This window comes from Fukomys damarensis, unplaced genomic scaffold (assembly GCF_012274545.1).
Source record: "Fukomys damarensis isolate Sample0158 unplaced genomic scaffold, DMR_v1.0_HiC HiC_scaffold_16, whole genome shotgun sequence".
NCBI lineage: Eukaryota > Metazoa > Chordata > Mammalia > Rodentia > Bathyergidae > Fukomys > Fukomys damarensis.
In genome coordinates this window covers 89,310,593-89,324,255 of record NW_022900928.1, presented here as the reverse complement: position 1 = coordinate 89,324,255, position 13,663 = coordinate 89,310,593, and the positions used below count along the sequence as shown (strand labels likewise).

The 13,663-nt window shown below is 47.1% G+C and overlaps 1 protein-coding gene across 1 annotated transcript in view; it reads right to left on the bottom strand.

Annotated features, from left to right (window-relative positions):
• The window catches only part of Znf777 (zinc finger protein 777), a gene marked incomplete at its 3' end in the record, with an annotated part of 23,873 nt that extends 12,494 nt beyond the window's left edge, over positions 1 to 11,379 (bottom strand). Inside the window, exons 1-4 of the mRNA XM_033763968.1 lie at positions 11,353 to 11,379; positions 9,212 to 10,039; positions 7,586 to 7,712; positions 5,486 to 5,599 (exon numbers count right to left, since the gene is read on the bottom strand). Coding sequence (XP_033619859.1) covers positions 5,486 to 5,599; positions 7,586 to 7,712; positions 9,212 to 10,039; positions 11,353 to 11,364 — 1,081 coding nt within the window. The remainder of the gene's footprint in view (positions 1 to 5,485; positions 5,600 to 7,585; positions 7,713 to 9,211; positions 10,040 to 11,352) is intronic.
• Between the last annotated feature and the right edge of the window lie 2,284 nt (positions 11,380 to 13,663).

The following is a 13,663-nucleotide window of genomic DNA, read 5'->3' as shown; positions in this document are numbered from 1 at the left end:
AGATAGGGTCTTGCTATGTAGTCCACTCTGGCCTCAAACTTACGGCAATCCTTCTGCCTCAGCCTCCCTGCTGGGATTACAGGCATGCACCACCATGCCTGGCTTGCACAGTCTCTTTTCCTCTTAATATACTGGTTTTCTGGTTTTATCAGTTTTTCCTGCCTTCCTCCCTCACTCTCTTTTTCTTTCTATACAGGCTGGACTAGAACTTGCTACCCTCTGGCCTCAGCCTCCAGAGTGCTGGGATTACAAGGCTTGTACCCCACACCCAGCTTATCTTTACCCGTTTTTCTTTACATTAGAGCCTTAACTATCTGTTGGTTATCATATAAAATTAAACATGGGAGTCCACTGAAGAAGAATTCAAAGCTCAGTGCATTTGGGTAGGGCTTGTAACTATGGGTCTCCTTGTAGGATCCTCCAGCCAGGTCATTTTATTTATTTATTATTTTTTTGAAGTGGTTTCACTATGCAGTCTAAGCTGACCTCAAACTTGTGGTGATCCTCCTGCCTCAGCCTCCCCAATGCTGGGATTACAGGTGTGGGTGTTGGCCAGGTCACTTTATTTCTTGAAACTCCTTGGGCTGGTCCCAAAAATGTCCAAATAAGAGTCTGTTACAGTTTAGCCCCAGATAGTAGCATCCCTGGGAGCCAGGTTAGAGGGAGGCTGGAGACCCCCACATTCGAGGTGAAGGCAAGCTCATGTCTCAGTATAGTGCCCGGCCCAGACACTCTTTCTCCCAGTCTCCAGAGGTCAAGCCTCAGTGGTGTGCCAGGGTGGGGTGGGGCAGATGCTAGTTTCGGGGTGCTGGAGAGGAGGTTGTTTAACTGTCCCTTTCTTTTTGTACTGGGGATTGAGCCCAGTGCCTTCACACTGACCTACATCCCCAACTCTTTTATTTTGAGACATTTTCTTGCTAAATTGCTCAGGTGGACTTTAACTTACAATCCTCCTGCCTCAGCCTCCAGAGTCCTGGGATTACATGCATGTGCCACCACACTCAGCTGCTTTAAATATTTTTACTGCCTGGTATGGTAGTGCATGTTTGTATTCTCAGCAGGCGGAGGCAGGAGGATCTTAAATTCAAGTTGTACCTGAGCACCTAAGACCCTATCTCACAATAAAAAATAAAAAGGGCCAGGGATGTAGAGCTCATTGCAAAGGCCCTGAGTTCAATGCCCAGTACCAAAACAAACAAACAAACAAACATTCTAACAGAATAAGAAGTAATGTCTACTCTTATCAGAAAAGCTTTACAAATAACACAGAAATATGATTTGGTACGTTTCTGTCCAGTTCTTGTCTACCTATCTTTTGTGCATATCTTTGCTTCATGTTACAGTTCCACCTCCTACTTCTATACCCCGGCTCCCCTGTCAACTGGACCACCCCCTCTGAGTCTCAAACAGGTCGGAGATATGAGGAGCCTCTGCAGCACTCCTGCTCCCTTTTTGTGGCTGGGAAGGAGAGACCACCACACGGGCTGTGTCCCCTCTACCCCCCAACCATCCTTACCCATTGGCCAGGACCCTCTCCTGCTGGGGTCCAGTGATTCCTAGTATGCAGAGCCAGCAGACACTTCCCAGGCTTTGCATCACTCCATGCCTCGCAGAATGTGTCATGGGCTTTCAGACACTGTGAGGCCCTATCCCAACCTTTGTTTGCTTTGATTCCTCTGGTTCCTATTTCCTTTCTCAACCCTCTAACAGTGATTTCGGCCCTGGTTGTATGTGAGTCACCCCAGAAGCTTTTTAAAGAGCATGGGCAGCTGGGTTCTACACACTGTATGTTCCAGGTCCCCAATTCTCTCCAAGTCACAGCTCTGCATGGAGAGCCCATGTCTGGTCTCTTCTCCTCCTATAAACCAAGCCAATCTGTCTACACCACCAATACCCAAATATCCCATTGTCAAGTATCTCTAATTCAGAGCTGTTTTTGTTTTAGCCCCCTCTCCCCGCCCGTACTGGGGATTAACCCCAGGGCCTATGCATGGAGCTACATCCCTTTAAAAAAATTTTATACCCAGTCTGGCTTGAACTTTTGATCCTCCTGTCTCAGCCTCCCAGGGTTGGGATTATAGGTGTGAGCCACCACATCGAGCTTCAGACCTGTTTCTGAACTCCAAACTCTAGTCAGTGCCTTTCTCAACAGGCTCCTTGGCATTTATAGGAATGTCAAACCAAATGATTTTTAAATTTTATTTTGTTTTTTTTTTTTTTGAGATGGGGTCTCACTCTGTAGTTGAGACTGACCTGGAACTCACTAGGTAACCCAGGCTGGTCTCGAACTCACAGTGATCCTCCTGCCTCAGCCTACTGAGTACTGGGATTATAGGCCTGAACGACCATGCCCAGCAAACCAAATGCTTTCAAAACTGAATTCTCATTGTTTCTCCAAGTCTGAGCCTCATGAACACCTTCTCTTGTTACTTAAACCAGGGCCCCAAGTCACCTGTGGCACCTCTCTTTCCTGCCTGGTCACACCTACCAGTCCCTAGGTCCTTCTGGGCTGCTGCAGAGCCCCTGCCTTCACCCGGCTATGTCAGAGTCCCACACTCAGAACACAAAGTGTGCCAAAAGACTCCAAGTTTCCTGTATTGCCTCCCTCCAATTAGTCCTCCTCGGAGCAAGCGAATCTAACTGTCCATTAGGTTTCCACTGAGGATTCCTTTCCCAGTTGGCAGGCTCAGCAGGGTACTCTGTGCCTTATGTCTAGCAACTCAGGATGCTTCTCGCAGGACATGACTGTGTTTTTACATAGTGGGGGGCTTGGTTGTTGACACAGGTCTCTCTGCTATGGTGGAAGTCTGAGACACAGTTCTCTACGAAGTACTACCTGGTTCAAATACCATCTGATGAGCTAAAAACTGTAAGTGAAACATGACGGTATCAAATCTCTTCAATGTGACATCAGTGGCTGCAGGTGGCTTATTGTAATGTGATGTTTCGTGTTTGCTTCTGTGGTCCTGGGGATGGAACCCAGAGCCTGGCACACACTAGGCAAGTGTTCTACCACTGAGCTCCACTCCTGGCCCTGTAGCAATGAGAAGTAGGCTAGTGTGTCTTAGTCTGTATTTTGTATTCTCTTCCATGCTATTGACTCTCTCAAAGGAAGTTATTAGGTCAAGTGTATGGCTATTTTTTTATTTTTCTTAAATTTTTTTTTGTGGTACTGGGGATTGAATTCAAGACCTTGTGCTTATAAGGCAGGTGGCGGAACCACTGAGCTAAATCCCTGGCCCAGGCTATTTTAAATATTTAAAAATAACGTTGAAGCTAGAAAGGAATCCATGCTGTTTGATGAGAGTTTTCTGAGTATATTTACACAGCCAGTTCACAGCACTATCCTGGTCTTATGGACCACTGACAGTTCTGTTTTTCTAGAGTTTTCCCCACGGTGTTCCAGCTCTGGGTTCAACCCAGGCTGGCTCTGCTGCCCTCCCACCAAGCTAGAAGTCACAGGAGGAGAAAGCCTGGACAGGGCTCTCACCTCTGTACCTTCACACCCAGTGATCGCAGAGCTCTGGCTGAGCACAGGATGTGTGAGTCAATGCCTGCTGTGTACAGTGGTAGTGTCCATGCCCCCTGGTTCCTGAAAAAAGTGGCATAGGTCAGCCACAGAAGGACACCTCTGTGAGGCTGCCACCTCCCAGCAGCAGCTCAGGCTGAGGACAGGCAGTGCTAGAACAAAGCCTCCCTGGGGCAGTGGGCTGGAGTTATTTGCGTTTTGATTCTGACTCCATTCCTTGAGAGGCCCATCTGCGATGAGATATGAAACTTATACAGAGAAAGATCGATGCTCCCTCATCCCAACCCTTTTGTTGGGAGGTTGGTGAGTACTGATGCTTGAAACCAGGACCTTTGCACTGAGCTACATCTCCAGCCCTTTTTTGAAATTTGAGATGAGGCCACACTAAGTCTCTTAAATTGTCTAAACTGGTCTCAAATACGCAATCCTCCTGCCTCAGCCTTCTAGAGGGCTGGGATTACAGGAATGCACCACCACAACCAGCTTCCAAGCTTTCTAAGAATATTCTGAGTTGCACCTGGGCCTCCAAACCAGCTGAGATGTCAGCAATGTTTCAGGGTTTTACCATGAGTCACCTCTCCTGAATTCTCATTTTCTGCCCATTTCTCTCCTATTTCTGCCTCTTCTTTCCTATTTTTTCTACCTCTTCCCACTCTACCCTTTTTTCAAATGTGGTCATCTAAATCTTTAAGGCACAGATCATATTTCTCCAACAAAAGATCACCCTGCCATGGACCTCACTGTGGCTCCAGCCCCTCATCTTCTTTTTTTTTTGTTTGGTTTTTGTGAGACAGGGTCTCACTGTGTAGTTGAGACTGACCTGGAGCTCACTATGTAGCCCAGGCTGGTCTCAAACTCACAGCGATCCTTCCGCCTCAGCCTTCTAAGTGCTGGGATTACAGGTGTGCACCATCATGCCCGGCAGCACCTCATCTTCTTATGCTTTAAAATATATTTCTTTTGTCTCCCAGAATGGATGCAGGGTGAGCCTCTCTTGCATTTAAATCTCCAGGTGAATCCCTAAGGTGGTAACAGTGGGTTTCACGGTATCTGTCCCTTCCCTCTCAGTGCATGGGGTAACTTTACTTTGAGTGACTGCAGCACGTCTTTGAAGCCTGCTACAAATCTCCAAATCAACAACCTCAGTTCCTAACAAGGTCTGGCTGTTAGCCCCAAACTGAGCTCTCCAGCTACCTTGTCTGCCTTTTGTGACAGATGTGACCTCCAGTGACTTCAAGCTGTTCCCACCCTCACGTGTGCCCACACAGGACAAGGCTATGCTCTTCCTGAATACCTTTGAGGCATGTGGCACAAGTGCAAAGGCAATTCTAGAGCAGAGCCTCCAAAACCTAACTGGACCCTGGAAGTGGCAGTGGTGAACATGTGGCTAATGTAAAGGGATGGTACTGACCACAGCTGTATTCCCTGGGCCCCTGTGACATGCAAGTCCCATGCCAGGCCAAGCAGTAGATCCTAGTCCTATTCTACAGATGAGGAAACTAAGACTCCAAGACTGATGGCTGCTAGGAAGCAGAGGAGCTGCCAACACTATCCTGCTGGAGTCCTGCACCGCAGAACTTTCCAGTAAGGTCTACACCTGCTCTGGTCCTTCCTCTGAGCAGCAGAAGACTCAGGATGTGGTCTTTCCCTGGGAAACTCTTAAATGCTTGCGCCCTGCACGTGAATGCTTTTCTTGGTGTTTCTTATTTTACTTCCTACACAGAGCAAGGTGACAATGGTAGGTCATCTCAAAATATTAAGATATGAACCCTACAACATTCCTATTTACTGATAACATGAACCAAAAGTGACCCCAGGGTCCTGTGCAGTCCTCCTTCCTGCACAGCTGGCCACCATGCCCCTCAGGTCCACCCTGGCCTGGGACATCAATGCTGGGCTCTCCTGAGTGTAGAAGGACTTAAAGTGCAGGCTGTGAGCCTCCTGTTCAGCACTCACCAGTACTGGGGTCAGTGGGTGTCTCGCCTTCCTCAGAGTCCTCCTGCTCTTGCATGGCTGGCCTCTCCCCGCGCTCCATCTGAGACATGAGGTCTGGTTTGGAAATTGCATAGTCTGGGCAAAGGAAGGAAAGAAAACACACTAAGGGATGAGATGGCCCTGCATGCTCTAAGATGTCATTGAGGGAGTGTGACCTAGGAACAGCTGGGGACTGGCAGTGTTGGAAAGGAAATGGCCAAGTGTCCAACCCTTTTCTTCAGGGCCCATGGGGCACATGTTTGCATGTGTCTCATGCTGCTCTCAGGTGCTAATGCCTGCATAGGGTTTTCATGGCAAAGGCACATGACACTTGACTTTTTATACAGTTATAAACTAACCCTGATAAAACCCAAAGGCTACAAAAATACTGGTAAGTTTTGTTACATGAAAAAGTACAGGAGCTGGTAGTGAACAGGTAGTGTGCACTTGGCACACATGAGGCCCTGAGCTCCATTAAGAAACCAAAAAGTTTAATGTTCTTTGGAAATAAAGTTAAAAGATGAAGAAACTTGTCAGAACTATTATACACATGTACCCACATATGTGTTACATATAGCAAAGGGTTATAATGTATTATACATAAAGAACCTCTATAATTATTAAAAAATTAAAAATGCAAAGATTTAAATAGGTAATTCACAGAAAAATACTAACAGCCAATAAACATATAAAATATATGCAAATTCACTAATCTTCAAAGGAAATATATATTAAAACACCAAGGCTTAATTTTTCACTCATCAAGAAAGACGAATACTTTAATTAGAACATGACTTCAGCCAGGGTGTGGAGAAATGGCACTACTGCAAAATACGAGCTCAGCCTTCCAGGGGCTCCACAGTAGGAGCCACAAAACTGCAAATGTAAACCCTCTTTACTCCACAATTTTCCACATGTGTGCTACTGAGACACTTGTGTTAGGTGCACACACACAGCTGTTTACCACAACAGCTGCAACAGTGAGAAAAATAGAATCAATCACTGTGCATCATTTGAAGAAAGGTCAAAGGCCTGTCCTGGATATTACGCTATCCTTCCACAGGCCTTGGCGTGGAGAGCAGTCTATGGCCATCTGTGCCAACCCCACCCTGTGCAGCAGGACACATGTGGTGCCTACATTTGCACACCCACAGAAGCTAAAGGGTTCCTGGTTGTTTCCTCTGGGGGTGTTCTACACTAGTCATGTTGAATTTTCATAATTATATATGTATTAGAAAAAGCAGATTTAAAAAGGGAGGGGAGAAGTTATCCTACAGAAAGACATCCTTTGGAAAGGCATGTGTAAAAGGAACAACTCTGGCAAAAACCAAAGTTTCTACCCGACAGCAGTTTAATGTTTAACTTTTTTCTGTATATACCATTAAGAATTCTCCATCTCAGAAAAAACAAACAAACAACCTTAATAAAGTATACTGTTCCAGGCTTTTGTCCCTAAATGTTAATATAACAGCCAGAATCTGATGACAGTGGGGTCAGACAGATCTCAGTAAGACTGTGGCATCCTGATGGGGTCCTGGGGTGGGCAAAGGCCTTAGTGAGTGACAGTGTTCAGTCACTGAGTAAGCAAATGGGAGCCCTCATGACAGAGCTGTGAGGCTGAACGATGTGACTCTTATGTGATACTTGGTGTGCTATGGGTTCATGGTGGGCACTCACTACATTGCTTTTCCTCCATTCTCTTTTCCTTTCTTAGCCACAGATACTGCATAAGCTGATTTTTATTTATTTATTTTTTGAAACAGGGTCTTCTCTGTGTAGTTCAGGCTGATCTTGAACTCACTATGTATGTAGCCCAGGATGGTCTTGAACTCCTGCCTCAGCCTCCAGAGTGTGGGATTATAGGTATGTCCTTCTACACCTGGCCTAGACAAGCTGATATTTAAGAAAGAGTCCACTGGGAAATATCATTGACCCAAGGACCTTTGTTCTGGTTAAAACTTGTGTCTGTTCTGATTGACTGGTCTCTACTATAGTTGTCCCTGGGGCTCAGACTCCCCAAGTTTCTGAAAGGATCCCACAGTGGTGTGAAGGTGGCTCTGGTGAGGGAAGCCATATTCTTACCCATGGAAACCAGAGACTCGTAGTTGCCCCTCATCACATTCTTGTAGAGTTCCTTCTGCCACTCGGATAGGTTCCCCCACTCCTGCTCTGAGAAATGGACGGCGACGTCATCGAACGTGACAGGGACCTGAAACCACACAATACAGTCAACTTGGCCCAAAAGGACCACAGTCACAGGCTGTCGACTCCTAAGGCCCAATCTCCCTAGCCTGGCCCTAGCCCAGGCCACAAGAGCGAGAGGCCCATTTTGCCTGTCCTTGCCTCTCTCCCAGGATAACTGTTTTGTCTGTTTTCAGGTACTGTGGATAGAACCCACCTGGGACCTTCACACTGAGATAACACCCCCCAACGTTTTGGAGACCAGGTTTTGCTAAGTCACTAAGTTACCCAGGCGGGGTTTGAACTTGCAGTACTCCTGCCTCAGCCTCCTAGAGTATGTGCCATGCCTGGCTCTCACTGGATAACTGTCACTGCTCCATAGCATAGTCTGTGGACTGGCAGACAGCAACAGCCTTAGTAGGGAATGTACTAGAAACCCAGACTCTTGGGCCCCTGAACCTACTGAATCAGGCTACATTTAGTAGGGTACCTGGGGTTCAAGTGCATGAGAAGATTAGAGAAGGGATGGCTTCGAGACACAGGCTGCTTCTCCTAATGTAAGACTGAAATGCAGTAGCAGCATATAAGAATAGAAAGAAAACCTGACCACACTCACACTCCTTCAGAATCCTCTGGAAAACAGGACTAAACCTTAACTGTTCTCTAGTTTACTAAGGATACCTTTTGAAATCAGTTGTACTGGCATTAACATCATTTATAAGTGAACTGATAAAAAGGTTGAGTGGGACACATCCCATAACATTTGACCTACATTCTTTCTGATTTCGACAGTGAACCACTAATTAATCACATCTGTAGTCATCTTTGGCAACTGCAGGGTATGGGCCCCACAACACCTGGGAATACCTAATGAAAGGATGCAATAGCACTTATGCCTACAGCCTGTGCAATTCTTCCATATGCTTTAGATCACCTCTGGCCAAAGTGTGACCCCTAATACACCATACACACTACATCAACAGTTGTACTGGTTTGTTTAGGGAATAACGTGTGTACACTTTCAGTACGGACATAACCTTCTTCTGTGGAATACACCTGACACACAGCTGCTTGAACCTGGGGACACAGAACCTGAGGTCACAAAGGACTGACTGAGTCAAAGCCTCTGCAGTGCTTTCACGGGCCTTCACTTTGCCTTCTGATCTAGACCAGGAACAGCTCTCCCAAACACTCTCCTGCAGGGACAGTTTTGAGCCCTGGGACATTTCTGTCCTAGTCTGTGTATAAGTCCTGGGGACTGAACCCAAGGTATTTGCACTGAGCTTACGTTTTCACTTTTTGTTTTGAGACAGGGTTTCACTAAGTCACTAAATTGCCCAGGCTGGGCTGGACCTTGCTATCCTCCTTCCTCAGTATCCCAGAGTGCTGGGATTACAGACCTGGGCCACCATGCCTGGCTAACTTTTTTCTTTCCCAACCATCATTTTCCTTTTTTTCAATTAAATTCTTAAACCATGTTTCAATTCAGATGGGTTCCTTGGGAAGCCCCCACTGGGATGGGCGTACTTTGGGGACTTCTCCATTGCTGCCTGGGGGCAGCCGCAGGATCCAGAAATTTCGGTTTTTCAGCAGGTTCTCCATGTTTTCCAGCCGCCGCTGCAGCAGCCCGTACTCCTGCAGCAGGGTCCCCAGCACGACCCACTTGCTCTCCAGGTGGTTTGCAAACTCCACCGCTGTCTTCTCGCAGTCAGCAATTTTTTTTTCATTCGTCCCTGTCCTGCCCTCCAGTGTCAACAGCCTCATGGCCTGGGCCTCCAGTTTCCTCTCCACCGCTTGTACAGCAGCCCACACGGCCAAGCGGGTGATCTCTGCCGTGGGCAGCGGCTGCTCCTTTGGGAAGGGGGTGTCCTTCTGGGAAGTGGGGCTCTGCAGCAGAGGGTCCATGTCAGCCTCAGGAACTGTGGGAGAGAGGCTCAGGGGGTCCTTCTCAGGAACTTCCGGGGAGTGCAGTGGGGCTTCCTGCTGGTGGGTGGAGTGGGAGAGGAGGGAGAGGTCCTGGTCAGCAGGGTACTGGGGCTCTTCCTGGGTAGCGGGGGGGCCCTGGAGTAGGGTCTCTTGCTCAGAAGCAGCAGGACAGCCGAGTGACGGGCCCTTTGGGGAAGCATGCGGCATCTGGCCAGAGGTCTCTTGCTTGGGTGCACTGGTCTGGGGCAGGGGCCCTTGCCGGGCACCAGTGGGAGACAAAGTAGGAATTTCTTTGGGGGGAAGGATGCGGGATGAGAAAAGAGTGTCTCGGGAGAGTCCAGCCATGGCAGGGCGTGGGGCTTCTTCTTGGGGAGTGCTGGAGAATGACAGAGGCGAGGAGCGCTGATTCTCCATGTCCACCTGCGGGACCTATGTCCAAGGAGAGAAAAGAAAAGACAGGATTGAAGGCCACAGTCTCTGGCCAGGAAAACAAATCCCAAAGGTAAGCATCCATATGAAATCCTCCAGTCTGTGGCAGTAAGACATGCTCCATGCACGGGTATCACTTTTTGAGACTGGCTCAGATTTAGACACCAGCTATAAAGCTATTATGAACAATAAATAAAAGACAGCTCTGTCACCCTGTACTTCCCACAGAACTATCTATCTCCCTTTTACAACACACTTCATATTCATGGGTAAAGGTAAGGGGACTGGATGTGAATTACAATGCTCAGCTGCTGGCACACACTGCTGCCTGTATAGCCCTGGCCTAGTCACCACGTGCCTATATGTTCTTAGGTCTCTTTGGCCATAAAGCAAAGATACTAATACCTGATACATGTGCATCTCATTAACTTGACTGAACATTGATTGTGAAATAAGACTTAGAGACACACATCTGTTCCCCCAGCACTCAGGAAGGTGAGGCAGAAACATCGCCCTGAGTTTGAGGTCAGCCTGAACCACAAAGCAACCCCATCTCAAGAAAAACCAAACAGGGCTGGGAATTTAGCTCAGTGGCACTGCGGCTATCTCACAAGCAAAGGGTCCTGAGTTTGATCCCTGGTACTGGAAAAAAAAACAACAACAATAAAAACCCCAAAACAAACAGAAAAACAAACCCCCGCCCCGCCACACAAACCAACCAAACAAAAACCCAACAACAAAAAACTTCCAAGCAGAACTTTTGTGAAGGGCAGGAGTTGCTACTATTACACAACTCTCAGCAAGTTCGGGTTCACTATTGAAGCCCTTGGCTCTTAACTGGCTCAACTTGAAGGTGGACTTAACTATCCAACCCCTGCAGCAGTGACTAGTGTCTTAGGCAGGCATAGTGCCCCACTGTCCTTCACTCAGTCGGCCCAAGGGTGAGGACACAAGATTAAGCCTCCCTGACTCTTTGCTACAAGTTAAGTTGATGACTTATCCATCAGCTTTCCAAAGCATCCACATGGCCTGTATTTGCCTTGGAAGTCTATGTAGTTGCCCCTACTGTAGAGCAGAACAGGTTCCTGGGCACATAGTGCTGGCTTCTGCCACTTGAAGAGAGAGATAAGGAGGAACAGCAGCCAGCCTCCTGCGGGAGCCCATGTCTCCGGGGCAGATGGTCCCCTGCAGTAGGCAGGCTGCTTCCTCCCTGTGGCTCCAGAAGCGGACAATGAGGAAGATAGGAGGTCATGCAAGCCGGAAGCAGCGCAGAATTCAGCCAGGTTGGACATTTGTGTTAAGAAGGCGGGGACCAGAATCAGCATAAAAACCAGTTTCCTTTTGGGACTTCAAGGACTGTCATCTCACTGGTTACCACCATGCCACATTGTGCTAAGAGAATTCTTGGACCATCAGGGAGGTGAAGCCACATTCTTCTTTGATTGGTCAGTTCTGGATCTACCTAACCAGACAATCAAATCTTAGTACAACTGAAGGTAATTACTCTTGTAAACTTTGTCATCTCATCTTTCTTCATTGAATCTGCTCAATTACTATACTTTATATACACACATTCTTTATAGTAGTTAAAATTTTTTCATTTGAAAAAGGATATCCCTGGTGTCCAGTCTAACACATAGTATGTGTTCAACAAATACCTGCCAAATGAATCAAGAGTAAATTGTTACATTATCAAAATTAATTGGGATCGGGCTGGGGATTTAGCTCAGTGGTTCGGTGGCCTGCCTTGCAAGCACAAGGACCTGAGTTCAATCCCCAGTACAAAAGAAAAAAAAAATTAATTGGGATAAGTAGTGAAGTTCCTTTAGTCATCTTCTATAGCTTTCTATATTTGTTCATTTATTCACCTGTAGACAGCTTACCTGAAACCTCATCACACTTTTAAGCTAAGGACTGAAGCTTTAAGATCCTGACCAGCAAAACATGTTTGAGAAAGTAGGATCCAATAACTCTGTGATGTGATAGCTAATTAGCCTGGAATGCTTATCATTTATTTAGAATTTATTATGTGCTATGAACTGTGTTAAGCACTTTAAAGGATTACATTATCTAATCTTCATAAAGCTCTAATAGGTACTCCTAGATTACTATCCACACTTAGCACCAGATGCCAGGAGAGGAGAGGTTAAGTAACCTATAATGGGTCACACTGCATACCCTATGTTGCTTTTGGGCCTCAAGCCACTGAGAGGTCTGAGGTCTCAATTAGAGGCTTCCTGGTTCAACCCAAATGGGTGGAAGGTATGCTGTGATGAAGGTGGCATGGAAGGCTTTGCCCACTTAAGTGGGGTCAGGGACCCTTTGGAAAATCTAAAGATTGTTCTGGGCTCTCCTCAAAACCCCCTAAGGGCACAAAGAGAAAATTCTGTCATTATTTAAGGACTTCACAAGCCCCTGAATCTGAAGGCTCACCAACTATAACCCTCCTCAACTCTTCCCTATGAGGAGGTAAAGGTAAGGTTGGTAGGCCCCTTAGCAGGGTTTGCAAAGCATTCATATTAGAGACCTGTCTTTAGAGGAAGAGTACATATCGGCTCACAAATGAGGAGGAGAGGAAAAATCCCTAAGCCAAGTTAGCCTCCCCTCCTAATACAGGGGTTTAACAAAGCTTCCATGTAGTGAATAAAGCCAGCAGAGTAAGACATCTTTAACCAACCAGTCTAATCAGAGATCACAGGAAAACACTACTTCTTTGCTCTCAATTATTAGATTGTTTCTCTCCAGTTTGGATGTGGAGGCCCGGAAAGACATGAAGGATCACAAATAAAACTCCATGCTGCATTTCTAGCACACTCAGTCAACCTGTGGCTTGATCTTACCTTAACCAGAAAGAAATAGCCAAGGAGAGGAACAATAAATATATCTAAAATGAATACGCTGAAATCCTCAAACTGCTGAATTTTTCTAAGCCATATTCTACAGGATTTACTCTCCTTCCTCCGTGTAAGGTAAGTGGCTAGGTCTCGAGTATTCTGGCCACATCAGCAGAAACCTACAGAGCTCACTGTATACAGTAAATGCCTTATTATGAAGGCCTTGCCATCTCGCATGGCCCAAGAGATGGCTCCCCTACAGTTACACACCATTACCATACTCTGGAGACCCAAGTGCAGATGTAGGCATGTAAAATCTTCCTTAAAAAAACAAAACAAAACAAACTTTCCCAATAATTTCATGATTATTTTAAGACCTGGGAAGCGTTTTTAGAAGACCATATATATATCCTCTCTCTTCTGAAGAACAAGAAACCGACGTTCGAGGCACGGACCCCCAAGCAGCCCTCCACCCGGGTCAACACAGTCTGGGCAACCCCAAAGCAGGTTTGGGGATTTTAAAGATGGATTTTTAAGAACGACCTCCCACGGAGAAACGCATCCCCCAGTACCCCTGGAGCTGGCTCTCCAGATCCCAGGCGTCAGGTCACCCAAAGTTTGTGCAGGGATGGGGGTAGGCGCCTCTGGTCGTAGAGGCCAAGCCCCGAGTCAGGGGCCGGTGGTGGGGGGTCGCCTGGTTCCCACTGGCTCGGCTCAACGCCGCTCAATCTCACCGGCTCTTCCTCGACGGGTCGCGGCCACCGCGGAGCCTACCCGAGCCGCCGCCCGC